We start from the raw sequence: 26,447 nt of genomic DNA, 5'->3' as shown, positions 1-26,447 counted from the left end.
GCAGGCTCTGCTGCCTCCTTCCCTCCCTGCTGAAGATGGACACTGGCTAAAGCCCACTCCATTTTGTGCCTGTGGTGGCAGGCAGGCAGACAGAGAACTGGATGGTGTCACTCTTCCCTGACAAACCCCAGGAGGCACTGTGGCTGAGGGTGACAAACCCCACTCATGGTGGGAGTTCAGTGCAAGCAGTAGATTAATCAGATGCCCCAGGCTTCTCAGGGGACACAGGCAAAAGACCAGATACTGGTGGCCAGACACTGCCAACCTCCGCCCATACCCGCCAGGCTGCAGAAGCCCAGAAAGAGCAGGCTAGAGCTGGGAGGAAAGGAGGAGTGCAGAGAATGAAGCATTTTGGCCTAAGAGCTGAAGAGAGACAGCTGGAGTACAGTGCTGAGCTGTCACTTGCCCCTGCCCTGCACCACAGCTGAGCAAGCAGATGGCTCCTGCCACAGCTCCTGCCCCAGGGATGCTCAGATCACAGCAGCCAGCAGCAGTCCAGGCTCAGGCACTAGCAGCAGCTCCATGTGCAGTTTGGAACATGTTTGTTCCCAGGCTGTGGGTATGCAACAGTCCAGCTGGAGAGCTGCCCACTGGAGATGTCCCTGCCTCCACAGCAGGCCTTGTGTTTCTCCTACCCCCTTCTTGGTGCCTGGGCAGGCATAGGATAGAGATCCCCTAAAGCAGTCTGAAAACCAGTCATAGGGTAAGGGGAAAGACCAGTAGCCCATCACCCTCAGACACAGGCTGAGACCCTTTCCTCTGTAAGGTAAACATGAAACACAAGGGACCCTGGTAGGTAAACCACACTCTTCAATATTTTAATTTCAGAAGAACATAAAAGCCCCAGGAAAATAAACAAAACATAACTGAAATACAATATCCTACCCTGGGGTTCAGGGAAGCAGCAGCTCAGAGGAAGGGCTCTCCCACCCCAGTAGAACAAGGTTAGATGCCTACTGGGAACATGGAAGACTCCATGGTAGGGACAGAGGAGAAGTCTGATGCCTCCTCACCTCCACTCCCCATTAGCTGATGGGAGGTGTTCCTACACAAGCAGAAAGACACAGAACAGACATGCCTCAGGCTGTCTGAATCACTCACTACTGAGAAACAGGGAATGATGGCCTCCTGCACCCTGCCAAAAACAACCCCAGACAAGCAAACCCAAGAAAACAGACACCACCAAGGAGTCAGTAGCAGCTGGTGGTAGCAGAACCCCCCCTTCTAAGCAGACATGGTAAGGGGCAGACGCCTGGCAGGTGAGGGAAGAGGCTTCCTCCTGCTTTAGTCTACCTCTTCCATGCGAGACGTATCTTCATCTCCCTCCAGAGGGGGAATTTCTTCAGGGGCAGCTGCACTGAGTACCTCTGCAATCACCTCCTCTTCATCAATGCCTGGGAGAAGGGAGAAAAGGGAAGGATGAGACCTCCAAGTGACACCTGATCCCAAAGGCATTTTCTGCCCCCAGTCTGAGGGACAGGACTATCAGCACCAGTAGTTGTGCCAAGCCGCATCTCCCGATTTACATTTTTAGTTAAATAGCAGATTTGGAGGAAAGAAAGTTGGGTGCAAGCACAAGCTGTTTCATCAAAAGGGTCATATCTCCCACAACAGATTTCTGACATCCACTCTGAAGTAGTAAAAAGTCTCAGCTTGTGATCTGAGCAGCTTGGCAATGGCTCCTTGCCCTGGGGAAGACAGGACAGTCCACTCGGAGCCCTGAGACCCAGCCAAAGTACCATAATTCCAGGTTTCCACTTGCCCCTAGCCACCTTACGTAGGGAGCCAGTTCTGCACAGCACACCAGCACCACAGCTACTGGCCTCCCCTGCCCCAAGAGAGTACATGCTAGCCTGACCAGCTTACTTGCTTTCAGACCTACTCCAGCCCTGAGAAGCTGCATGGACACCTACCAAGCCCCAGTTTGATCATTCTGTAGATGCGGTTGGAGTGGGTTTGTGGGTCCTCCAGGGAGAAGCCAGAGGACAGCAGAGCAGTCTCAAAAAGCAGCACCACCAGATCTTTGACAGCTTTGTCATTCTTGTCAGCATCAGCCTTCTGGCGGAGGGTTTCCACAATTGGGTGGTCAGGGTTGATCTCCAGGTGCTTCTTGGCCATCATATAGCCCATGGTAGAGTTGTCTCGCAGTGCCTGAGCCTTCATGATGCGCTCCATGTTGGCTGTCCAACCGTAGGTGCTGGTGACAATGCAGCAGGGAGATGAGACCAACCGGTTGGAGACAGTTACCTGCCAACGTAGCCAAGGGTTAGCTGAGCAAGGTCCATACATCCAGGACTGGGCCAAGACACAGCACACAGGATACCACAGGGGTCTTTGCCCCAGGTTCACCTGAGGACACTCCAAAGCAAGTACAGATCCTTCAAGCAGCTCCAGGACTTAAACACAGGAAATTAAGACTGGATATAAGGAGGAAATTCTTTACTGTAAAGGTGGTGAGGCACTGGAATGGGTTGCCCAGGGAGGCTGTGAATGCTCCATCCCTGGCAGTGTTCAAGGCCAGGTTGGACAGAGCCTTGGGTGGCATGGTTTAGTGTGAGGTGTCCCTGCCCATATCGGGGGGGTTGGAACTTGATGATCTTAAGGTCTTTTCCAACCCTAACTATTCTATGATTCTATGACTGCTGCACAGATTGGTTTGAACAGCTCAGCCAGCACCTTCAGCACCCGCTGATATTTCTGACACTTACCTTCTCCCATCAATGCACGTTTTTGGGTCAGTGCCCCTCACCTGCAGCCTGGCTGCTTAGAGCAAGATGGTGCATGCTGGGATCTCCAGTCTCCTTTAGCGGCTCCTCTGCAGGAGATGAGAGGCATGTGTTGAGCTTGGGGCCCTTGCCTGTATCACAGAGGAGAGCCAGCCCTGCTCCCTCCAGCCCAGAGCTGAGCACCCTGGCCATCTCACCTTCTCCACCTTCTTGTCCAGGATCTCCTTCATGAGCTTGCAGAGGGTCTCGAACTTGGCCTTGTTCTCCTCCATCTTCTTTTTCTCCTCCTCATCCTCAGGCAGCTCCAGCCCCTCTTTGGTGACTGATACCACAGTCTTGCCATCAAACTCCTTGAGCTGCTGCACGCAGTACTCATCAATAGGCTCTGTCATGTACACCACTTCAAAGCCACGCTTCCGCACACGTTCAACAAAGGCTGAGTTGGCAACTTGCTCCTTACTCTCCCCTGTTTGTGAGGTGTAAAAATGAGATGTCACCAAGACGTAAGAGCTGGTTTCAGCAGGACAAACAGCACCAGTCACTCAGAACCCCTAGCATGAAACTGGATGCAGCCAGGGCTCTAAGCCTGGTGGTCCTCCCCCAGCGCCCAGCGACAGGCTGCAATTCAGCCAGGAAGGTCTGCTGAGGGCATCAGCACCTACCTGGAAAAACCTGCTCTAAGTCAGGGGCTGATCAGCAGATAAGCTGCCTCCACCTCACTAGGACACAGAGAAGCTCTGGCTCACCTGTGATGTAGTAGATACTCTTCTGGTTGTCCTTCATACGGGACACGTACTCTGAAAGCGAAGTCATCTCATCACCTGACTGGGATGTGTGGTAACGCAGCAGCTCCGAAAGGCGCTTTCGGTTGGTCGAGTCCTCGTGGATGCCCAGCTGGGAGCAGAGGAGATGCATGAAGCCTCCAGCACGGGAAGTGCATGCACTTGGCCACCTCTGAGGCACAGCTGCCTCTGCCCACCCCCGATCACTTGAGCGTTGGGCTTAGGGCAGCCAGAGCCGCCAGATGCCCACAAAGTCTCTGGGGCACTTTAAAAACCCACTGTATCCCAGCACCCATGCAGAGAAGACATAGCACAGGGACAAGGCTGCTCTTCAAGGAGACAGGTCATGGGCCGCCCCCTCCTGCAGGTGCAGGGTGCCAGCTCACCTTCAGATTCTTGGAAAAAGCCTCATAAAATTTCTTGTAGTTCTCCTTGTCCTCTGCCAGCTCGGAGAAGAGCTCCAAACACTTTTTCACAATGTTTTTGCGGATCACCTTGAGGATCTTGCTCTGCTGGAGCATCTCACGGGAGATGTTCAGGGGCAGGTCCTCAGAGTCCACAACACCCCGGATAAAGTCTGAGTAGGGGAAACGAAAACAGGCATCAGGTTAAGAGCTCTGAGTTTCATCACAGGAGGAAATGCATTAAGACACCGACTGCTGTGTGCCCGTGCCAGCCGTGCCACTCTGTACTGGGAACAGTACCACAGGCTGTGGTAGTCCCAGCTCCATACTAGAGACAGAGGTAGGGGGCTCTTACTTAGGTACTCAGGGATGAGCTCATCACAGCTGTCCATAATGAAGACACGCCTCACGTACAGCTTAATGTTATTCTTCTTTTTCTTGTTCTCAAAGAGGTCAAAAGGGGCACGGCGCGGGATGAAAAGCAGGGCCCTGAACTCCAGCTGCCCTTCCACAGAGAAGTGCTGCAGAGAAAGGAGGGAAAACCAGCTGCCAGTGTGCTTCCCTTCATGCCCCAGGGCCCATTGGGAGCAAGCTGAACTACTGCTGATCAGCACTTAGGCTGGCAGGCCTCGCACATCCAAGCAGCCTGCATTTGTTCCTCCTAAGCCTCACTTCCTCCTACATGCCAAGGGTCTCTGCCATGCAGCAGGCCTGGACAGAGAAGTTATGTCTCTCTGAGGCCAGACACGCTCCCATCCTGATTCTACGCTGGCACTAACAACCCCACTACCTGCAGTGCAGGCTGAGGCACCAAGTGGCCTGGAGCCCTCAGTCCCACTGAGGCCCAACCATGTGGTAGCTCTGCGTATGGGCTGGAAAGGGGCCCTCTGCCTCACCCTGGAAGCCAGGGTGTTCCAGCACCCACCTTGACAGCTAGATGGTCTTCCCAGTCATTGGTAAGGCTCTTATAGAACTCGCCATACTCCTCCTGGGTGATGTCGTCAGGGTTGCGTGTCCAAATAGGCTTGGTCTTGTTCAGCTCCTCCTGGTCAATATATTTTTCCTTGATTTTCTTGGTTGTCTTCTTCTTCTTGCCTTTACCACCTTCCTCTTCCTCCTCATCAGAGCCCACGTCCTCGATTTTAGGTTTCTCCTCACCTTTGGATGCTAACTCTTCCTCTTCCTTCTCATCTTTCTCCTCCTCTGCCTCATCACTACTGATCTCCTTCTCACGCTCCTTCTCAGTCTGGAGAAAGCGACAAGCAAGAGTCAGGTTTATCCCCAGGCAACTGTTACCAGGAACCCTTTTGCTCCAGGTGAGAGAAATGGGTATCCTCCAAGGCCCAACAAATGCAACATCTGAAAGCACAGCTTCTCCTAAAGCCAGCCCTCAGAGTCCCTCCACAGCACATGCAACCAAAAGCTGTGTCTGAGAAGATGAGACATGGGGCACAAAACCACCAAGCCTCCACAGCTAGTTCAGATGACCTCCAGCTGCACAGATCAAAGGCCCAAAGTGTGTCTGGCTACCCACCACCTTCACCCTCCAGTAAGCCCTTAGCCTCAAATCATCTCTGGCCACAGAAGCTGGAAGCACCACTGCTCAATACCCAGCAGCCTGAAGCTATGGAAGGGAACAGAAGTTACTCTCCCCTTTTCTGGGCTGTTGCTCGCAAAACCACCTACCCCTGCCTCCAAGCTTCCCTATGGGTCCCTACAGTCCTTCTCTTACGTACGTAGAGTGTGATGGGGTAGCCAATGAACTGAGAGTGCTTCTTCACCACCTCTTTGACACGCCGCTCCTCCAAGTACTCTGTCTGGTCCTCCTTCAAGTACAGGATCACTTTGGTGCCCCGTCCAATGGGCTCACCTACAGTGCATCGAGAGAAACATTAGTGTTTCAGGGCACAGCGTTAAAGGGCTGAGTACAGGCAGGACCAGCTTCTAAGCACTACCTGATACCTAACAAGATTCTAAGCACTACTTGATACCTAACACGTGTGACTGACAATGCAGCATAGCTCTAGGAAGCACCAAAAAAAGGAATGCTTCTAGTAGGTAAATATATTTGTGAATTTTCTGTGTAATACATACCATGGTCAGTTCGGACAGTGAAGGAGCCCCCAGCTGATGACTCCCAAGCATACTGCTCATCATCATTGTGCTTGGTAATGACAACCACCTTCTCAGCCACCAGATAGGCAGAATAGAAACCCACACCAAACTGTCCAATCATGGAAATGTCTGCACCAGCCTGTGAAAGTAGAGAAAGACTGACAGATCAGTGAAGAAACAAGAGATGTCTACAGATGATTCACAGCAACAAAGAACTGGGTCAAGCATGCAGAGAAAAACGCGAGTGCCAACAGGCAGCCAGCCCTACCCTCGGCTTCTCCCTGCTGCTAGGAAGGTGCGGAAGCACAGTTGGGCACACCAACAGCTCCCACAGCCAAAAAGACAGCATGGGTATGGTTACAATACAAGCCTGTGGCCCAGGCCCTAGGAATCTCATGCAGCTAAAGACAACCCACCTGCAGGGCTTCCATGAAGGCTTTGGTTCCAGATTTGGCAATGGTGCCCAGGTTATTGATGAGGTCTGCTTTTGTCATCCCAATGCCAGTGTCCACCAAGGTAAGTGTGCGCTCCCGGGGGTTCGGGACTATGTCAATCTTGAGATCCTTACCGCTGTCTAGCTTTGAGGGGTCAGTCAGGCTCTCATAGCGGATCTTATCCAGTGCCTAGGGGAGAGAGTGATGCTCACCGCCGCGTCCCCCCTCAGCACACACCTCCCTCCCGCAGCAGACACCCGCCTCTCCCTGGGCACCCCCGCGGGACATCAGCCTCCACCCCGCGCCGAGGAAGGGGCCCGGGCTCACATCAGAGGCGTTGGAGATGAGCTCCCGCAGGAAGATCTCCTTGTTGGAGTAGAAGGTGTTGATGATGAGCGACATGAGCTGGGCGATCTCCGCCTGGAAGGCGAAAGTCTCCGCATCCTCCTCATCGCGCTGCACTTGCTCAGGCATCTGCAAGGCAAGCACAGCCCATGAGGACCGAGGAGAACCATACCCGGCCCATCCCGGCCCGGCCCGGCCCTGCGCCACCGACCGCACCAGCCTCACCGTCTCAGGCGTGTCCGGCTGCCGAAAGGCAAGCGCCCTCCCCCGGCCGCCTTTTCTAGGCACGGCCGGGACTCACCACACACTGTCTCCTTCCGCCTTAAAACGCCCCTGGTTCTGGCAGCTCACAGGGAGCGGTGATCAGCGTTGCCGTTTTAACGGCGGCGGCCATGGTGGAAGTGGGCTGCAGTCTTCAGCTCCATGCCGCTTCCGGGCCTGCTGCCGGCAGCGGAAGGACACTATCGCGGTGGTTAGCAGTACAGGTCTGCTTCCAGAGGCTTCCACAGCGTTCGTGAGTGATGCTGGAGGTAGCGGCTGGTTCTCGGCTCCCTGCGGCCGCAGGCCCGGGAGGTTTCTGCTGTCCCAGCGGCATTCCCGAGGCTGAGAACCGCACAGCTTTGCCGTCCCGAGGCTGGGTGTAAGCAGAGCCTGCGGCTGAGGGGGGCAAGATGGCGGGAGAGACGGGCAGTGGGGAGCACGTCAGGGTCTGAGAGTAAAGCGGATCCCATTGGAAAACAGCGTTTGGGTGTGCTATATTTTTAGCCTTCAAGAGTAAAGTAAACCTCATGTTTTATTCTCCCTGTCGGGGCTGTGCGTGCGGGGAAGCCGGAGGTGGGATGAGGGGACCCTGCCCCACAAGCCTTTGGCTGAGGAAGCGGTGGCTGTGGATGCCGTGGGGTGGCAGTCGCTGGCAGGGTTGCAGTTCCCCCTCAGGAGCAGGAGGTGGCACTCCGGCTGTTCCCAGGCATAAGGAAAGCTCTCGGGTGTGTGTGCTGCGGATCAGTGCACCCCAAAATACGCAGGCCCATTCCCTCGTAAGTGCCGGTGTTCCCCTGGTGAACCCTGAGGGCTGCAACCCCTCCACAAGCTGGCGCTCCACTGAGCCTGCCTGCTGGGGGAGCACAAGCCACTTCACCGCCCAGTGCTGGCTATGGCAGCGCCTGCTGCCTCCATCCCTTAACCCCTCCACAGCCCTCTGCCCTGTGGCGATGGAGGCACACACATACCCAAAGGGTGTTTCAGTGTTTTTATAGAAAACGGCAACTGTACAGACGCGTTTACACAGATGAGGGATGGGGAAGCCAAGGGGAAAGTGAGGCCTCCCCCTGCAGTTCAGGCGGGCACAGGGAGGGCAGCCTGGGTGGGAAGGGAGCTGCTGCCTCTCCTCTTGCAGCCCGCAGTGGGACATCCCGTCACACAACCAGGAAGCAGAAACACAGTAACAATCACACACACACAAAGTAGGGGGACAGAGGCAAGGAGAGGGCGAGAAGGTGGGATGTGGAGACCCCCTCCTCCCTCAGCCTAGCCACGGCGTGGGCTCTTTATGTGGGTAGGCCACAGATGTCTATGCTCAGGGGTACTGGTGGGCAGTGGGACGTGCGCCGAGCAGACAGCAGGGATGGGAGGCTGGCTGGGGCTCTCCTGCCTGCTCACAGTCTCAGCAGCAGAAGTGGGATGTTCCCAGCCCCCTGCAAGGAGAGGAGAGCGAGTCCCTCAGTGCCTCGGGGACAAGGGCAAGTGAGGAATAACACTGGATACCAGCCCTCAACTCCATCAAGAGAAGGAGGCTGGGAACGGCTTTTGGCCTTGAGCTGGGGAAATTACACAGCGTGGGAGGCAGATGGACCTCTGCGAGATCCCGGGGGTCTTACACACACACAGCATGGGGAAGGAGAAGGCACGTAGGCCTGAAGGCATCACACAGCCAAGCATGGCAGGAGCCAGGCCAGTCCTGCAGGAGTGGAACCGTCCCTGGGTCTAACATCTGCCGTGGCAGTGCGTTCTGGCAGGGGCAGGCGTGAGGGGTTATCCCCCCCGGCGCCAAGGTGTCCAGGGTCTTGGAGGAGGATGCAGAGCCGTCTCTGGGTGTCCCTGCACCCTCCAGGTACCTCTGCTAGATGAGAATTCGGAACAGAAAGGAGACGGCAGCTCCTAGGGCCAACCCCAGTGACAGGAAAAAGGCCATGACAGCTCCAGCTGTCTCTGCTTCATGGGCGAGCACTTTCCTACGTGGAGAAACAGGTTATCAGATGTGTCCTAGGGGATGTGTGTCCTGTGCCCTGCTAAGTTCAACGGAGAGCTGGAAGGAGGCCACAAAGGAGCCAGAAGCTATGCTCCTCTGCACAGAGGAACAGCAAGAGCAAATCCACCTTGGCTCCAAGAGCCTGCCTCTAAAGCAGGGGCTCATAAGAACAGAGGGCATCAGGCAGGCTTCCCTCAAGCTTCCAGAGCGAGGGACACCCCTCCCTGGGTCCTGCCCCCATGCACTGCAGCTTGCCTGGCTGAGCCGCAGCAAGGCTGCTCACCCTGCTGTGGGTGCTGTGCTCTCCAGCATGGCAGGTGGGGAAATGGGGAGCCCAAACAACAGCTTCCTCATCTCTAGGATGTGGAGGCACAAGGCAGATGGGACATGGGGGTTGTCTGCCCTGAGGTAGCAAGATTCCCTGAGGTTCCCCTCTGCACCTGCACCCCCTTCTCAAGATGCGAGAGCTGAGCAGAGGCAGGCTCCAGCACTGGTGCTGGGGCTGGCATCTGGGGTGGAATCAGCCCTTCCACATCCAAAGCTCTTACTCACTTGGGCCCGAAGCACATGCAGAGGCTGGCCAGGTAGCCGTTGGAGACAGAGAAGAAGATCATGAAGACGATGTACCAGGCATCGTGAGAGAAGACAACAGGCAGGTAGTCACGGGGTTGCACATTGCACAGCATGAAAAGAGGGATAAAGATGACACGGAGGGCCACCATCACTGGCAGGAGGCAGCTGTCCTTCCCGGGCTGAGAGAAAAACACAGGTCACTGGGCAGCTCAGAAGGGGATATTCTCTATCCCATGGGATGTTGGCTGGGGCTATACAGAGGCTGTCCCTACTACACTGGGGCTGTGGAGGAGCCACAGAGATGGCAAAGCTGCTGAGAGACTTTCTCTGCTGCAACAAATCTGAGCATCACCACCTAACTATGGTAAGGGGGTCCTGCTAGGTCTGAAAGTCCTGTCCCAGCCAACTTGGAGAGCAGCAGCATTAGAGCCAAAACACTGAGCTGGGCTTGTGGGCTACTGCAAAACCCTTGCTGGAAGAAACAGGCAGGCAGGAGAGCCTTGTTCATGCTCGTACAATCTCCTCCTGCAGCCTTGAAGACATGGCTGGCTGAGATAAATCCCCTCTGGCACCTCAGGGCCTGCAAACTGGGCCTTAACCAGCTCCTCAGCCTCCTACACCATCCCCCAGCCAAGTGGGGTAAGATCCAGCAAGCTGGGAAAGGGATCATGCTGGGGCTGCTCTGGACAGTGCTGGGAAAAGCAAAGACTGAGTTATGGTCTTCCCAGATCCTAGCAGAGTCCCTGGACATGTGAGGCTGGGATGAAGAGGAGGCACCATCCCCATGTTGTCCCTGCAGCTGGGACCAAGGCAGGCCCTGGTACCAGACATTCCTGGCTCCAGCTGGGGTCCCCTCAACAAGGTGCCAGGGTTGCAGATGATGGGGCTCATTCGTCTGAGGTCAGGAGGGAACCACAGTTGTCTCAGGAGCTCCTGAGCTGCCATAGCCAAGGGACACTGCACGAACATGGGGGAAGCTGAGGTTAGGACAGCTGCTGCCTCCCTGGGCAAACTAGCAAGAGCAGCAGCCTCTTCTGCTTGAGGAGGAGAAAAGGAGCAAGTGGGGCCCCAACCAGGGAAATGAGGCCCAAACCACACACAGTCAGACTTTCCACACAGCCTTGTTTTGGAAATGTCTCCTGCTGGGTCATCCCACCAGAGAGGCTGTGGCCTGGACACCAGGCAATGCGGCTCATGGCCAAGGCCAAGGGCAGCCAGCAGTGGTGGCCAGGGGAGAAGCAGCTTCAGGCTGTGGGGAAGCCAGGCCCGGACAGCCCCACAGCATGTGTGGTGCTGAGGAGCTTCTCTAAACAAACAGCCTGAACAATACAGGGGGAAACGGTGCTTGGGGGGTGGGTGAGGGGGCAGGAAGAGACACAGACAGGACAAGCCCCTTCCTCAGCCACCCCCATTACAGCTCCATCACTCAGCCCCACCAACTCTGTGTCAGGCAGGGGAGAAAGGAGCAAGGGGACGGGTCAGGGGTAGCTCTGTGACCCACATGGCATGGCTCTGCCCTGCTCCCAGGACAAGGCTCTAAAGCAGCTGTGTCCTGTGCTGAGTCCAGAGGTTTTATTTTGGGCTGCCCTGTCTTTCACCCTCTTTCCCTGCCGCCGTGCTGTCTTGCTGTGTACATAGCTGGAGTGAAGGTTTGTTTACAAAGAGGCTGAAGTGGAGGAGGCAGCTTCATCCAAGCCATGCCAAACGAGGGGTGGGAGGACAGGACAACACTGTGGTTTTCGGCTCTGACCCATAAATCTCTGCTTAGCACTTAAAACCCAGGCAGGAGTTGCTCTGCACCTCCTTCCTCTTCCAAACCATGGATGGTAGCCTCAGCAAGAGCCATGGCTGGGGCTGAGGTCTGCCTTTGCTCCCTGCGCCGTGCTTACCCATGTGAAGAGGGCAGTGAGACTCCGTCCTGTCCAGTCAAAGACATTAAAGAGCAGGAAACAGGAGACAGGGATGAAGTATAAACCTGCAGAAGGGGGAAGGTAAATGATCAGCCCAGGGTGCCCCAGGGCCTCCTGCCACTAACATAGAGACTGTATTTTGGGTCTAGCTCATCCTGGTTTCCCACTAAGCACTGGAACGGTCTCCCAGCCAGGCCAGTGTCCACATCCAAACCACCATACACAGCAGTTTCTTCTTCCCCTAAGGCATACTCTATCGGGTTTGTGTGGCAAGGTTTTACCAGGAGGAGAGCTACAGGGGTGGCTCCTGAGAGAAGCTGCTAGAAGCTTCCCCTGTGCCCAGCAGAGCCAATGCCAGCCTGCTCCAAGACAGACCCACCACTGGCTGAGGCTGAGCTCATGAGCAGCAGTGGTAGCAGCTCTGGGACAACAGAGATGAAGCAGATTCCCCTGCAGCCTGTGTTGCAGACCATGGTGAGGCAGCTGTGCACCTCCAGCCGATGGAGGTCCATGGTGGAGCAGATCTCCACCTGCAGCCCAAGGAGGACCCCACGCCACAGCAGAGGGTTGCCCAAAGGAGGCTGTGACCTGGTGGGAAGCCCACGCTGGAGCAGGCTCCTGGCAGGACCTGTGCCCTTGTGGTGAGAGAAGCCTGCACTGGAGCAGGTTTGCTGAAGGACCCGTGACCCCACAGGAGAGCCATGGTGGAGCAGTCTGTGAAGAACTGCACCCCACGGGGAGGGACGATTCATGTGGGAGAAGTTCATGGAGGGCTGTCTCCTGTGAGAGGGACCCCACAGTGGATCAGGGGAAAAGCATGAAGAGTCCTCCCTGGAGGAGGAAGGAGCAGCAGAAACGTGATGAACTGACCACAGCCTCCATTCCTCATCCCCCTGCACTGCTGGGGGCAAGGAGGTAAATAAATTCTAAGTAAAGTTAAGCCTGGGAAGAAGAGAAAGGTAGGGGAAAGTTGGTTTATGGCTTAGTTTTTATTTCTCTTTACCCTACTCTGATTTAATAAATTAAACCAATTTCCCCAAATTAAACTCATTTCCCCAAGGCAAGTCTGTTTTGCCTGGGATGGTAATTGGTGAATGATCTCCCCCTGTCTCTATCTCAACCAACAAGCCTTTTGTTATATTTTCTCTCCCCTGTCCATTTAGGAGGGAGCTTCGGTGGGCACCTGGCATCCAGACAGGGTCAAACCACCACGCATACCTACTACTTCAAGCCTCATTTTCTTTCTCCCCCCTTTACTTTGTTTCCAGTTTCCTCCTACCCCACCCCGTCCCTGGCCACACTTACCCCATTTGTTTCCCTCTCCGAGGACAGTGGACACCTTAGCTGTGATGGCAGGAAAGACGCCGATGGTGACAGTGAAGACAAAGCAGACAGACACAGCCATGACCCAGAGCTAGACAGATGAAAGAAAAAGGCTGGTACCAAACACAGGGCAAGAGACCAGTGCAGGGCTGGTCTCCTCATCCCCTGATATGAGGGGCAGGGCAGCGGTCACTGACAACCCACAGACCTTCTTAAAAATAACAATGACCGAGGGCTTCTCATCAGGGTTGTGGATAGGGATGACCTTTGAGTTATTCTGCTCCATCCCATTGGGCTCATCTGCAGGGAGAGACACAAGTAGGGCATAGCAGACCCCAGAAAGCTGAGATCTGATTTGGTCCTTCTGTCTCATTCTTCCTTTCTGCTCTTCCTCTTTTTCCTTTTCCTCTTCTCAGTCCCTCACCTTTTTTAATCAGGTCTCTCTTCGTCTCCAGCTCTGCATTGTACACACTGTACTCTGTCTTGTCCTTCATGGAGTAGTATCGGAAGAAATCCTGCAGAGAGACAGCCACAGAGAACTCACTCACACCTGAGGAAAGAAGGCTGCCAGGGCTGCATGGTCACAGCAGCAATGGGCAATATGGGGGAAGAGTTGCCTCCACTTGTGTCTGATACTGATGCTTTCCTGCTTACTCAGGGGGTCATTCCCACAGCACCGGTATCCCAGAGAGGTCCCTCGGAACAGGGTACAGCTTGCCCTGACCCAGGAGGTGAAGGCTGGTAGGAGCCAATGCTGCTGCCATGGTGCACAAAGGCCCCACGTCCCCACTGCCTTCCCCACCAAGGTGACAAAGTCTCACCATGCGAGGCAGAAGGATGTAGGAGAAGATTGCCAGCACGATCGCCACACAGGCCGTGGTGAAGTAACCGATGAAGCTCTCGGGCTGCTGGGCACCAACTGGAGCACAGGAAGGGAGGAGACGGGGGGCGAAAAGCACAAAGATGATGAGGGCCCATAGGAAAAGGCTCTGCTGCCATCTCCCACCCAACCCTACAGCATGATCCCAACAGATCCTGTCAACAGCAGTGCTTTGGAAAGGCCCAGTCACCCACAGGGCTGGGATTACTCACTGGCAATACTGAAGATCATCGCCAAAGCAGCAAAGGTGCCTGCCAAGCCCTGCCCACTCATGATGGGAGCTGTGTAGCTGGCAGGCAGGAGCCCTGCCAGCCCAAAGAGGCTGCTCTGGAGGATGGCTCCAAAGGCTGCAAAGGGAAAAGATGAGCAGAAATGAGAAACCAAAAGCAAGGATGGACTGCACCTTTGCAGGGGGCCAAGGCCCTTGCCCTGCAAGGCAAGGCAGGTCCCCCGCCTCCTTGGCTCTCCCTCAGTGAGTTTCATGCTTTTCTCCCTACCCATGGGGCTGTGCCCCTTTGCTTCCCCCCACTGCCTTACTCACAGTTGATGAAGACGATGCTGATCATGGTAAAGACGAAGAAGGGAAGAGGCTCCATGGCAACCTTCACCATGATTGCAGTGACCAAGAACACCAGCCCAATGGCCACCAGGCTGCCTGAGATGCGGATCTGCTGGGGAATCCTGCAAGAGAGGGTCTCAGTGAGGAAAATCCACCCAGCAAAAGCCTGTGAGGCTGGGGCCAAGCTCTCCCATGGGGACCGGAGACTGGTGTTTTGCCTTTGACTTGACTGAGCAGGCTGAAGCTTGGCTCAGAGCTGGGGCAGGATGGGCCAGGGCTGGGCAGCCCGATGGGGGCTGGCAATGGCAAGGACGGGGCCAGGCTCACCGCTGGTGGATGAAGGAGTTGAGGCAGGTGAAGATGAGGAGGGGCACCATGGCGCAGAGAGTCATGAAGTTGTCAAACATGGACTGCAGGTAGGATGGGGACGCAGGAGCCTCACCGGTCTGGTTCCAGCCGCGGCTGCTCTCCTCTGGGTCTGCGAGGCGGCTGATGAAATACTGCGAGGGAAGGAGCCTGGTGGGGCCCAGGGGCTGCAAGGTCTCCCTGCAGCACATTCAGGCAACCCTCGTCCCCCTCCAGCCCCATGCCCAGCCCTCCTGCTGCCTCAGCACAACTCGTCCCAGCCAAGTCACCCATGCCTCTGTCTCCTGTAGGGAGCTCAGTAAACTGGGGGCTCTTCTGTGCTGTGCTGCCACACCTACACCATGGTCCCTAGATGTGGCAGGGGATGATTAGTGTCACGGGCAACAGCAGGAGGGAAGCCCTCACCTCCCTGGCGGTCATGAAGAAATTCCATGGCAGCAGTGTTCCCAGGCCGAGAATGAAGAAGATCAGCCAGACAGCTTTGTACCTGCAGAGGGGACAGAGCGGACTGGAGTGGGGCGGTGGGCAGGCAGGCAACAGGCATTGCTTCTGACTATGTACAGCAGTGGGAGGCACCAGGAAGAGGAGGAGGGAAGATGGAATTTATTGTCCTGCCCCACAGCCCCTGCTAGTCTGGGATGCAGGAGGGCCATGGGAGACCCTCCCCAGGAAGGTACAAAGGCAGGGGGAGGCTGGCACATGGTACCCAGACACACAGCAGCTGTCAGCAGAGCTGGGAGGGAGTCACAGTCCCGGTCACAGCCCACTTGTAATGGAAAAGCTGAGCACCTCAGGGAAGGGACACCTCGGTATCCCAGCGAGCATGCAGGAGGGGGGGTCCCACAGCTGCTGGGTGCCCCTGTCCTCTCACCTCCCGGTATCCTGGACGTGCCCCCACACCTACACCACAGCCTGGCATTACCTGTCTTGAGGCCCGTCTCTTGCTGTCATCTTGTGCAGCAAGAGTCAGCACAGGTCCCACTGAGTCTCGTGGCCGCTCTCCGTCTGGGAAGCAAACAGAGTTTTACATGGAGCGAGGGACACAGGCCAGGCAGGGGCAGTGCTGGGCTCACCCCCCCGGCCATGCCACCAGGTTAAGTGCTCCACAGGGAGCCACACAGAGCCGGCACAGGGCGAGAGCACAGCACAACAGCTTTGGAAAGCTGGGGCCCAGTCCTTCAGCCGGGGCACAGGAAGCCTCCTCTCCGGGAGGGACACTGCTTTCCCGAGGTGCCCCGGCTGCCCAGCTGCTCCTCAGCAGGCTCTTAAGGGATTTGCGAGCCTGCAGCTCTCTGCCCCCAATCCCCGGGCTGTGAGCAAAGCATATGCGCAGCAGGCTGTGTCCACCCTCTGCCCTCCCCACCTCCCTCCAACGCCCGGGGCACAGCCGCACAAAAGGCACATTTAATTCTGCAGCCAGAACCACCGACGCAAGCCCCTGCTTCTAATTCCCACTTCCCTGGGGCGCTCACAGCCCTTTCCTGGGTCACCTTGGAAAGCCAAGGGCATCCCTGGCACTGCTGCTCCCTCTCCCCCAGCACCCACCGCTCTTTTCCCCCATCACCGCCTGCCCAGCGCCTCCCACTACCCTGTAGCCCCCAGAGTCCCAAAAAGGGACCTTCCCTCCCTGGTCCCCCCCTCCTCTTCCTGGGGCACTGTGGGATCAGCCGCCCAGAGAAGCCACAGGCCTGCCTCGTCCTTTTCCAGTCCCGGCAGCGCAGCATGGGGTGTTCCAGCACCTCTCCCACGCCGTCATCTGCAGTGAGGCTCTCGGTGCTGAGCCCCCGGCCCACCCAGGGCATGCCCCTCGGCCGGCTGCACCGCTGCTGCCAGCTACAGCATCCCTGCCTGCTCCCTGCCAGGTATGGGAGGAGGCAGGCGGGAAGCAGCATTCTGGGATCTGTAGTCCCTGCCAATCCCAGTCTGTGTTAAAGGCAGTGGAGCCCATCCCTTGTGTCCGTGTGGTTCTGGGCACAGCTCGCCTTCCCCCTTGGTGTGTTGCTGCAGGGTGGGGAGCCTACAGCTTCGATGGAGCCAAAACACAGCTGGCAGGATGTGGAGAGGGATTTGGGAAGCCTGCTGGCTCCTTGGAAAAGCCAGAGCAGGATGACAGGTATGTTTGCTTGGAACCCAGAGCCCCACCAACCCGTCATGCACCATCCTGTTGATGCCAGAGCCATCTGCGGCACAACTCCCCTGCCTTCCCATGCAGACAGCTCCTGCCTTGCCCTTGGGAGCCACCTGGGCTTCCAGAGAAAACACCCCAGAATCTCCTCCCAGCAGCCTGCCAGTGCCTCTGTGGGCAGGAGGTGCCCTGAGCCCTGACCCTGGATTAGCAGGGGGATCTGCAAACACAGCTGACACCCTGCTGCCCCACTGGGGCCAAGGCTTGTCCCTGACCAAACAGATCTCACCCCAAAACAGGCGGCAGAGCTCCAACTCACCCCATGGATCCCCAGCAAGCCCTCAACACACTGCCCCTTGCACAGCCAAGCCCTCAGCTCCCCTCCCAGCCCCCAAGAGATCACACCGGTGTCCCAACAAACAGGGGCAGGCCCCTGCAGGCATACCTGGGGAGCAGGACAGAGCCAGGCAAGCCCCGTGTTCAGTGTGTTTGAAGGGGCGTGCGTCCCTTCCACACCCCCTGCTCTTGGGGTGAGCGTCAGGCCCCGCTCAAGTCACGGGGGCTGAGGCCATGCGAGCCGGGTGGCATCCGCAGAGGAGGAGGAGAGGTGTCGGGTACCAGAGCTGGCACAGGGCCGAGTCCCACTGCCTGGCCAAGGGAGGAAGGGAAGGGAAGGAGCATGGAGCATGGAGCATGGCTGGGGGTGCTGGGCAGGGCACTCCACCATGCCGCTTCCCAGCCACCTCCTGCTTCCATCCGGAGAGCACCCGCATCCCTGCGTCAGGAGCCCGACCTCCCCGCGGGCGCTGCCGGCCGCAGCCTCCGACCCGCTCTGTTTGTTTTGTGTCTCACTTCGCTAAGTGCCTTCCACAAAGCGCTGGTGCCTTGGTGCCAAGGGGTGCCTGGGTCAGCGCTCATTACAGCAGGAAGCGCGTCCAGCCACCGCGCGCACAAACAACCCGAAGGCAAACACAAACCAACGCCAGCAGCAGGTGGCAAACCCCGCTCCCAACCTGCTGAGAGCAGCCCTACCATAAGGGACACGGGGACATAAGGGACCAAGGGATGGAGGCCACCCTGCAGCCACCGGGCTGGCACAGCACAGCTCTAAGCACCTCCTGGAGGAGCCCCCTGTGGCTGCACAGCCCTGGGACAAGGAAAAGGAGCAGCAATGACGGGCCTTGACATGAGGCCATCCATTTTATTCCTGGGTGTAGAACAGTCTGTCTTATCCCCTCAGAACTGATGTGTAAGCAGAAGGAGCAAGATAACAAGCAATGGGCTTAACAAACCTCAGGCTATCAGGTACAAACAAGAGATGGCACAATTTTAATTGCCTATTCACGCCTCACAAAGGCCTTGACAGATGCTAAGTGACACCTGTGTATTGGGCCACACTCAATCCCATTGCCAGCCAAGCCCTGGGAGCCCAGGGCAGCACCAGCCATCACTAAAGCCGCCCAACCTCTGCAGAACTCGCACTGCAGGACAGCCACACCTGCAGGCAGCCATTTGTCACCAGGCTTCTGAGATCTCCCTGCCTCCCCCTTCCCACGCGCTGCCTACTCTCCTGGTTTCTGCTTTCACCTAAGGTGAGCACAGCACACGCTTGGCTTTCCACTCCGGAGCCATCTCAAGGTGCTGGGCAGGCACGCTATACACAGAACCACCACCTCGTTGGAGAAAAGCCCTCTACGCCTCACCAGCATAGTGGGAGTCCTTGCAGTCTACACAGGGGGCTGCCATCAGACCTGAAGCAGGCACCCCATGTCCTCCTGCCATCACCTGCAGGGGATCACTTTGCAGGGATAAGGTCATTGCTTCCTCTGAGCGTGGCCAAGATGGAGCTGGGCCAGGTGCCTCACCAGGCTTCACCCCATCCCTACATCTGCTCACCCCTGGGTGACACCAGGATGGGGCTCATCCAGGTTTACTGTGGGCAGGGAACAAGCTGGCATGAAGTGCTGGTGGCCATGACTCAGCAGGAGGATGTGAAACACTCTGAGACCACCCGTTTCATGAGGTTTCATGTGCATGCCTGAACTCTGACCATACCACTCTCAGGTCCTCCTACCTCGTGCTGGGGTCTGGGGAACCAGCCTGCTGGGCAGCGTCCTGCCTGCCTCCACCTTCAGCCGCCAGCTGCGCGCACACGTGCTGCTATTGCACAAGATGTATGAGTGTGCACAACTGTGCACTATTACTGCAGCGTTGGCACAAATGCAAGGGCTCCCTGGGTCAAATCAGAGGCCAGTCTGACTCAACAGCTTGTCTCCATCAAAGGACAAGACTGGCACAGGCATAGACTAACTCCCTGATGGCTCCCCCAGCCTCTGAGCTGGGAGGGACACGCTGTTGGTGTGTTTTGTAGCCACAGTGGGTTTCCTTTCTGTGAATCACTGCACATCCCTCTAACTCGGGAGTCTGTGAGCAAGAGCGTATCTCCCTGTGCACAGGGCCTCAGCTGGGGCTCCCTTACGCTCATCATCAAAGGGAGGATGAACACCAGAGTGGCTTCTCCATGCCAGCCCAGGCTTTACAGGCCTGGATTGTATCCACCCTACAGCACACTTTCCAAGCAGAGGAATTCTAGCTCACTTAGTCATGCAGCACAGCTCCTCCTTGCTGCCTTTGGTCCTCCAGGCTGCTTTCCTCCCAGTCTTCCCCTCGACCCTTCAGAGGCGCTGGGCTGGGGGCACACAGGGACTGCGAGGGGGTGAGATGCCAGTTTGAAGAGCAGCACATGGCTTTCCTGCCTTGTTTCTCAAGAAGATGATTCGATGATGTGTTTTCGTGCACACCAAGCTACTCAAAACTGCCACAGGCCTTGGGCGAGTGACCAGCTCAGCATGTAATCTTGTTTGTGCATTTGAGGCTTTTTGTTTCCCCTGCCTCCTCGGTTGATAAATATCGGCTGATATTTATCTAAACTGAATTTCATCTGCCTACCACCCAGTGTTGTAATGGCCTTCTGCACTCTTCCTAGCTGGCACTTGTCCTCATGAACCTGAGTAATCCAATCACCTCAGCAAGCCCCATCATCTCATTGCTCATCCCCTTTTCCAGGTCACTCACGAAAGCGCTGAAAAACCACGGGACGCAATGCAGCGATCTCTTTCCACTGCAGCAACTGACCACTGACTCCTACACCCTCCTTCCTGTTTTGGTACTAATTACGGAGCCATACTGGGACCTTCCCTCTTGACCAGCCAGTTCCCTTAAGATCTGGGCTGAAAGCCCTGACGGAATGTTTTTGGGAAGCAGTGTGGGCACCCGGAGCCAAGTCCCTACTAAGTGCTGCCCCAGCTCGGGGGCCCCTCAGCAGGAACCTCCCCGGCAGCCCATGGACCCCATCGCTGCACAGACAGGACACAGCAGATTCACCGCTCAGCTTTTCCATGAAGTTCCTTCCTTCAAGCCTTTCTTAGAAACGAACGTCACATCTGTCCCCCCTCCCAGTCCCCGGGGGCCAGGGCACTTGTGAATGAATGACCAGAGGCCACATGTGACAGCCAGCCCCTTCACCCTCCCTTCCCTTCTGGTAAACATCGCCTTGCCCTAGCAACTTGCTGCTGTTCAGGCTTTGCTTTCTAACCCTTCCTCTGCAGATGCTCTAAGGAGCCCCCCAAGAGAAGGTGGAAGAAACTCTTCTGGAGCAGAGAGGCAAAAGCTTCATCCAGCTTTCCTGCTACAGCCTCTCCTCCAGTGATGCTCCATCCCGTCAGTGGACTGCAGCAGGCTTCCTGCTCCTGGTGTGCCTTGTGAACGGTTTCCATCAGAGAGCTGATAGCACTTCCTATTCTTGTTCTTCTCCTTTCTGAGCCCTGCCTCTCTGCAACAGGCTGCACCATCTGCTCCCCCAGCACTGCTCGCGCCTCCACCCCAAGGAGCGAATTAACTGGGGGGGCAGGATGAGGACATTTCTGCCTCCTCCCCTGCCTTGCTGCCTGCACACAAACCTCCCTGCATTGCCAGGCAGAGTAAAACCTCCTGCAGGGCAGCCCATGAGGACCCTGAATGAGGGGAGGGTCCCTGGGCAACGTTTCTGACCTGTTTCACCTTGCTCCCTCCACTCCCCCAGGGGCAAGAGCAGAGGCAGCGCTAGACCTGCTCTGCCTTCACGCTTGCGGTGCCCCCGGCAGAGCCGGAGCTACGGGAGGCTCCCAGCCCCCGCTGTTATCTCTGCTGCCGGGTGGCGCGGGGGGAGCGCTCAGCCCCGCAGTATGTTATCTGGAGAGCTCAAGGAGCCCTGAGAGCCTCCCCAGGCGCAGCAGGTAAAGCGAACCGTCTGCAAGGGACATTCTCCAGGGCCCAGCGGGACGCGGTCCCTGCGGGGCTTCCCAACAGCCAGAGGGGGGTTGGCAGTGATGGGGCTCTAGAACTACCCCAGGTAACACAGTTCTCCCACCCATCACCAAGTGGCAGCCCCACAGTGAATGCACACACACCTCTCCTCAGCACCCAGTGAGTGCCCAAGCCCAGGCAAACCCTTGGCCAGAGAAAGCCCCTCCAAGCACCCAGACAAGCCCGTGGCCACCCGGATGGGTGCTCCTGCTCAGCATCCCATCAAATGCGGGGGGGGGGGATTTTAATGTCACAGCAAGGAGCTTACCAGCAAGGCAGCTTGGTCCCAGACCTTTGCTCCTGGTCACTTCAAGCCACAGGACTGCTGGGACAGCACAGACTTGAGAGAGGCAGGAAAAGCCCCACAAAAACTGGAGCAGTTGCCTGCCCCAAGGCCAGTGGTTTAGGGGTGCAAAAGGAGATACAGCACCCGGGGGGCAGGAGCTGAGGAGGGACGTCATTTCTGAGGCAGCGTCAGACAGGGAGAGATAAGCTGCTCTTGGGAGCGTGTTTGCAGAGACAGGATTTGCAGGGGCTCTTCCAAGGAGCTGGTTTCCTTAATGGCACCACTAGGCTGTTGTCCCCAGGGGCAAAAGAACATTCATTCCCTCCAAGCCACAACCTTGACCTGCTTCTCGGCAGGCTGGGGAAAGAGGTGTGTTTTTCCAGGGCTGGGCTGGGGCTCCATGTGTTGGAAATTGAGAAGAATAAAGACCCTTTCTCCCAAAGGTGGAGGGAACAATTTGCTCAGGGCTCCATTCAGTGCAGCTGCAGCAACCACCTCCAGGACCTGAATGGTGCCTCCAGGCAGCCCTCAGCACCTCCGGGGAGGTGTGGTGTGGTGACCCGCTATGGGCAGACACAGAGGCTCACACCGTGCTCATGCCACCTGCCCATGTGTTCCATGGGTTTAGGGAGTGCCGGGGAATGCCTCCTTATCCCAGACCTTCATCCTCACCTGGCATCCTCTGCAGCCAGGGGGACCATTCACGTCTGCAGGGCTGGTGCAAGTGCCCCAGGGGTGCTGGCATGGTTGGTGGAGGTGCTGCCCAGCTCTGCCAGGGGCCATGGGAAGAGGGGGATGCTGAGTGAAGGGGTGCTCCCTAGGCTTGGCCTGGGGGCTGTGGCGGGAAGAGACACAATGGGAGGAAACCAGGTTTCCGCTTCCCAATGGAGAAAACCTTACAGGACCCTGGGGAGAGCAACCGGACACCATTAATGTGAAAATCAGGTGAAGTGGCCAGAGGATGCCCCGAGGCAGGAACAGGTCCTTCTTGCATCTCCATACCTGGGCTTGGTGCAGCGGTGGCACAGGCCACCATGTACCCAGGGAAGCCATGCAGGGACAGAGGCAATCCCAACCATGACACAGCCCAAGGTACAGTACTGGCTCCCGGCTCCCCCGCAGGTAGTGACACTCCTTACTTCCACCCAGCCCCTGGTGGGCTGTGGCAGCACTTAGGTAAGACCCCCTAGGGCCTGGCTGCAGATGGATCTCTTGCTTTAGTAGTTCCCCCTGAGTCATGCTTGGGCTTGCTCAAGAGGAATCCCCATTTGTGCCGATGGTATCTCACTGGCCGCACCTTGGGCAGCAGCTAAAGCATGTCGGAGGGATGGGCTGAGCCTCTAGGACAGTGTTCCCAGTTTCCCCCCTCACGTATGCAGCTGAAAGGAATGAAGGTGAGACCCATAAGAGGGAGCACACAGCAAGACAGGATGAGAACAAAACAGCTCACGGCCAGACGAGCCTGAAGACAAAAACTCAATTGAATGCATGGGAAGAAACCGATGGGAAAAGTCCCATGGCTGAGGAATGGAAGAGGGGAAAGATGAGTTTCTCCATACCCTGCCTTCTCCAGGGCTTGGAAGGACCTTAACTACCTGCAACATGTAGCTATTCCAGGGTCACCACTCAGGAGCAGTACTGGAAAGGGAGAGCAGCCCTGCAGGAGGCCACCCGCCATTGGTGGCCCCAGGGTGCTGGAATAGTGAGTGGAGAGGATTCCTGTTCCTGGCCCCAGGACTGAACTCAGACCTGGCAGACCCAGGAAGGAGCCAGGCAATGGAAATGAGCTGAGCACAGAGCAACCTGCGGTGAGGGCTGGGGGAGAAGGATGGGGACAGCTTATGTTGCAGCCAGGAGCTCCTCAAAACAGCCCTGCAGCGAGGGCAAGGCAGGAGGGGGCTGTGAAATCACTGGAAAGTCCTTTTGAATCCTTCCGCAAGCTATACATGGAGCCCTCTCTATGCACAGAGTCTCTGGCACAGGAGGCCTGGAGAGTATAACTGGACCCCAAACATGCTCTGTGCTTACAGCTCTGGCTGCTTTCCATATGGATTCAGTGCTGGATGCAAATGTGCAGAGCTGGCAGCAGGCAGGGCCCCCAGGGCACAAGAGCTTCCCACACCCTGCGGGAGCTACTGATGCACATGGACCTGGGCCGTGCTGTCCCCTCACCTCACCCGGGTCCTGCCTCTCCCCACGTGCGAGAGCATCCCTGGAGCTGGACAGGGCATGCCTTGCCCTGCACACAGTCGCTCAGCAGAGGGGCTGCAGCCAGGCCAGCCAGAGCTCATTTTGCCCCCACTGGCAGTTTTCTGGGGCTGGTCCAGGCTGCACAGCTGCTTCCAGGTTAGTGGTGGGGTGAAGGAGTAAAACCAGAGCCAGAACAACAGCGTCTTCCCCCTGCGCCACCATCTCCCCAGCTCCCAAGCTCTGGAGGTGATTCCTCCCTGCTGAGCCCTGGGGCAGAGGCTGGGATCGAGACGCTGGGGACAACCACAGCTGGACCTGTGGCAGGTTGAGGTTGGCTCCATCCTCCGCATGCAGCTGTGCCCAGCAGCAAGGGCAGAAACACAAGGGCTATTTTGGGTCCCTGCAGACCAAAGTGACCTTTGGTGTAGGCCAACTCAGGAACAGGGGCCCTGGCTGCCTGCTGCTTTCCACATGGAATGTCCGCAGCCTGACTGGGAAAGGGGATGGCAAACAGGGAAGCAGGATTTGGCACCTGACATTGTCCCTCTGCCAGCTGCCTTGTCCTGCCAAGATCCTGCTTGTTGTCTGGACAGCCACAGTATCTCTCAAAGCCCTAACGCTTCAGCTGCTAAATGCAGCCATCTCACAATGGATGGGGTTATGGCAGGTCTGCCCCAGGAGGTGGTTCATATCTGTCACCCCTATCCAAGGGGCACCCCAACATCCCCAGAAAGAAAAGGAGGGAGAAACAATGGGTACCCCTGCTGGGTCAGCTCCTCGAGGAGCCTCACAGGCCTGCACATTTCCCAGTGGAGTTTAAACTAGGCTGAGGGGAAAACGCTGCCTGCTGAGAGGCAGGCTTGCCACGTCCCTGCTTTGCGGCAGCTCCAGAAGAGCTGTCTGTGGACCGGGGCACGGGAAGCCAAGGTGGCAGCGGGCCATCAGTGGTGTGGAGCAAGGAAAGGACTTGGAGTAAACACCCCGAGCGGAAACACCACCGCTGGCACCCTCTTCCCTCCTCCCTGAACAGCTCAGCTTCCCCAGACAGCCTGCCAGCACTCGGGTCTCACATGTGGAGCCAGAGCAGGGCTCCAGGCGCACACCTCCTCCAGAGGGAGTAAGTCAGAGCCCAAACCTCCCGCTTTTTGCACTGGCTATGGCAAACCCAAGGCAAAGAGAAGCTTTACCTGAGTAGGATCAGGCAGGGGAGGAGCTCATCCCTGCATCTGCCCATCCCCGGCAAAACAGTCTCCCACACGACTGACAATAAGCCTGCTGCAAGCAGGGGAAGGGCAAGTCACATCCCCTCCAAATCTCAACCTGGAGGCACTGCCACATCCATGCAACCAGCCACCACCCAGCGTGCTACAGCCATGAGGTCCTGCACTGCCCGGGACCATGAGCATCCTCAGGGATGCCTCAGGAAAGCAGGCAGAACCCTGCACAAGAGCCACTGAGTGCTCTGCCCATGCGGAAACAGCACTTTGCAGGTGTTGGCACTGGCTTGCAGTCTCTGCGAACCTCCCCCGTGTTGATTTGGGGAGCAAAGGGGATGAGGGCGGCACTGAGACACCCTCATAACCTTCATCAAGATGTGCTGGCCATCTGGCAAGGCATCCTGCCGGGGCTTGCCTGGGCACCTGAGCACGCTTGGACACTGATGCATTCCCACAGTGATGCTGGGCAACAGGGAGCCCAGGAGCTGAGTCATGCTGAAGGGATCCCTTTCTGGCACACTGGCACACATCATCCCTCACAGACACAGGGGAAGGGAGGGAGGGACAGCTTGTGGCAGACAACTTGTATCTGTTTATTGATGGCCAGGATTTTTATTGCTGTTGGGTTTTGTTTCTGGACAAAGGCCCCACTTTGGGATCAAGCCTAGCTGCAGAGCCCAGGCAGGGGAGCACAACAACTCCCTTCACCCCCCGCATGGCACAGCGCCTGCTCCACATCACCTGGGAAGCCTGCACCCACTGCCCCCAGGGTAACAGCCCTGTCAGGGAACACACTGGCAGATCAATGCCCTGATGTGGCTCACCACACAGACACACCGGCCTTGTATTGCCACAAGGAGTGGATGTGAGGATGGGAAGGAGAAGCTGCAGAGAAGGGTGGGTTGCTTGTTAATAGCTCAGTTGTGCTGCTGTCGGTTTGCCTCCTCCCGTGGTTAATGGATAACACTCCTGGTCTCATCAGGATGAACAGAGATCTATCCAACCCCTAAACCTACAAACACTGATGGTGTTTCCCAAGAAAACAGAATTGCCTCAAACTTGGTGCTGAGGTCAAGAGAAGACAAAGGCTGTTGAAAGAAGGGCAAGCAGCTCTTTCAGCCCTGAGCCCTGGCCAGGACCAAGAAAAGAGCTGTCCCACCAGTCCCTCCCACCTTCCTGAGCTGTTCTCCAGAAGTAATCCCCAAGCCTAAAAGGAGGGAGATGCTCTCACAAGGGTTTCCCACAAGCAGACTTGTAGCAAAACTCTAACAGGGCTGCCCACCCGAAGGCCCTCGCTGTCTTTGAGCCAGCCCTGCTCTGGAGGTGTAATTCATCCCCCTGTCCCTGAATGGCGTTGGTGAGAGGCTGTGGGAAGTGTGAGGAACCAGGCAAGGGTGAGGACCACACCTGGAGCTGCAGCATGGGCAGCAGTGAGGGAAGCCAAGCAAGATGGCCCAGGTGGGACACCCCTTGCAGGAGGCTGGGGCCATTTCAGTCATAGTCCAGGGGCACTGGCAGGCATTCAGGTTGATGGATTCCACTCAGCTAAGCAAGGCTGATGGCCCGCTCCTGCTGCCACGGCTCAGCCTTGGCACATGGCTGGAGCAGGCTGCTCCCAAC

The 26,447-nt window shown here is 56.9% G+C and overlaps 2 protein-coding genes across 5 annotated transcripts in view; both read right to left on the bottom strand.

Annotated features, from left to right (window-relative positions):
• Positions 1–797: 797 nt before the first annotated feature.
• Positions 798–6,992, bottom strand: HSP90AB1 (heat shock protein 90 alpha family class B member 1). 2 transcript variants are annotated; one of them, XM_061365954.1, is made up of 11 exons: positions 6,789–6,992; positions 6,444–6,650; positions 6,007–6,166; positions 5,649–5,782; positions 4,838–5,158; positions 4,268–4,433; positions 3,895–4,085; positions 3,473–3,620; positions 2,924–3,192; positions 1,914–2,247; positions 798–1,394 (listed from the first exon to the last, which is right to left on the bottom strand). In XM_061365954.1, exons 1-11 carry the CDS (start codon positions 6,933–6,935, stop codon positions 1,285–1,287), a joined length of 2,187 nt encoding a protein of 728 aa, XP_061221938.1. In that variant the 5' UTR covers positions 6,936–6,992; the 3' UTR covers positions 798–1,284. The 2 variants fall into 2 exon arrangements, 1 of the variants encoding a protein (XP_061221938.1); XR_009727317.1 differs by lacking the exon at positions 798–1,394 and adding an exon at positions 2,750–2,815 and having other exon boundaries at positions 2,110–2,247.
• A 1,048-nt stretch (positions 6,993–8,040) lies between these two features.
• Positions 8,041–26,447, bottom strand: part of SLC29A1 (solute carrier family 29 member 1 (Augustine blood group)) — a 32,883-nt gene continuing 14,476 nt past the window's right edge. For 2 of the 3 annotated variants that reach the window (XM_061365957.1, XM_061365958.1), the window contains 12 exons: positions 15,588–15,670; positions 15,071–15,152; positions 14,627–14,799; positions 14,282–14,421; positions 13,953–14,087; positions 13,682–13,779; positions 13,285–13,375; positions 13,069–13,160; positions 12,843–12,951; positions 11,517–11,602; positions 9,607–9,806; positions 8,041–9,037 (listed from right to left, as the gene is read on the bottom strand). In XM_061365957.1, coding sequence (XP_061221941.1) covers positions 8,926–9,037; positions 9,607–9,806; positions 11,517–11,602; positions 12,843–12,951; positions 13,069–13,160; positions 13,285–13,375; positions 13,682–13,779; positions 13,953–14,087; positions 14,282–14,421; positions 14,627–14,799; positions 15,071–15,152; positions 15,588–15,616 — 1,347 coding nt within the window. In that variant the 5' untranslated portion in view covers positions 15,617–15,670 and the 3' untranslated portion in view covers positions 8,041–8,925. Of the gene's footprint in view, positions 9,038–9,606; positions 9,807–11,516; positions 11,603–12,842; positions 12,952–13,068; positions 13,161–13,284; positions 13,376–13,681; positions 13,780–13,952; positions 14,088–14,281; positions 14,422–14,626; positions 14,800–15,070; positions 15,153–15,587; positions 15,671–21,402; positions 21,610–26,447 lie in introns of those variants that run through there. The other variant, XM_061365955.1, reaches the window with a different exon arrangement.

The sequence above is a fragment of the Neopsephotus bourkii genome, unplaced genomic scaffold, assembly GCF_033783945.1.
Source record: "Neopsephotus bourkii isolate Nb327-2 ecotype Australia unplaced genomic scaffold, CSIRO-AGI_Nbou_v1 NB_1292, whole genome shotgun sequence".
Lineage (NCBI taxonomy): Eukaryota > Metazoa > Chordata > Aves > Psittaciformes > Psittacidae > Neopsephotus > Neopsephotus bourkii.
Note: the sequence above shows the minus strand (reverse complement) of the source record. Positions and strands in the feature narration are given on the sequence as shown.

Coding starts and splice junctions, on each gene's coding strand:
- HSP90AB1 (XM_061365954.1), bottom strand. CDS start 6,935: ATGCCTGAGCAAGTGCAGCGCGATGAGGAGGATGCGGAGACTTTCGCC. Junction 6,651..6,788: donor TCATCTCCAACGCCTCTGAT/GTGAGCCCGGGC, acceptor TCTCTCCCCTAG/GCACTGGATAAGATCCGCTA. Junction 4,434..4,837: donor AAGACCATCTAGCTGTCAAG/GTGGGTGCTGGA, acceptor CTTTCTCTGCAG/CACTTCTCTGTGGAAGGGCA.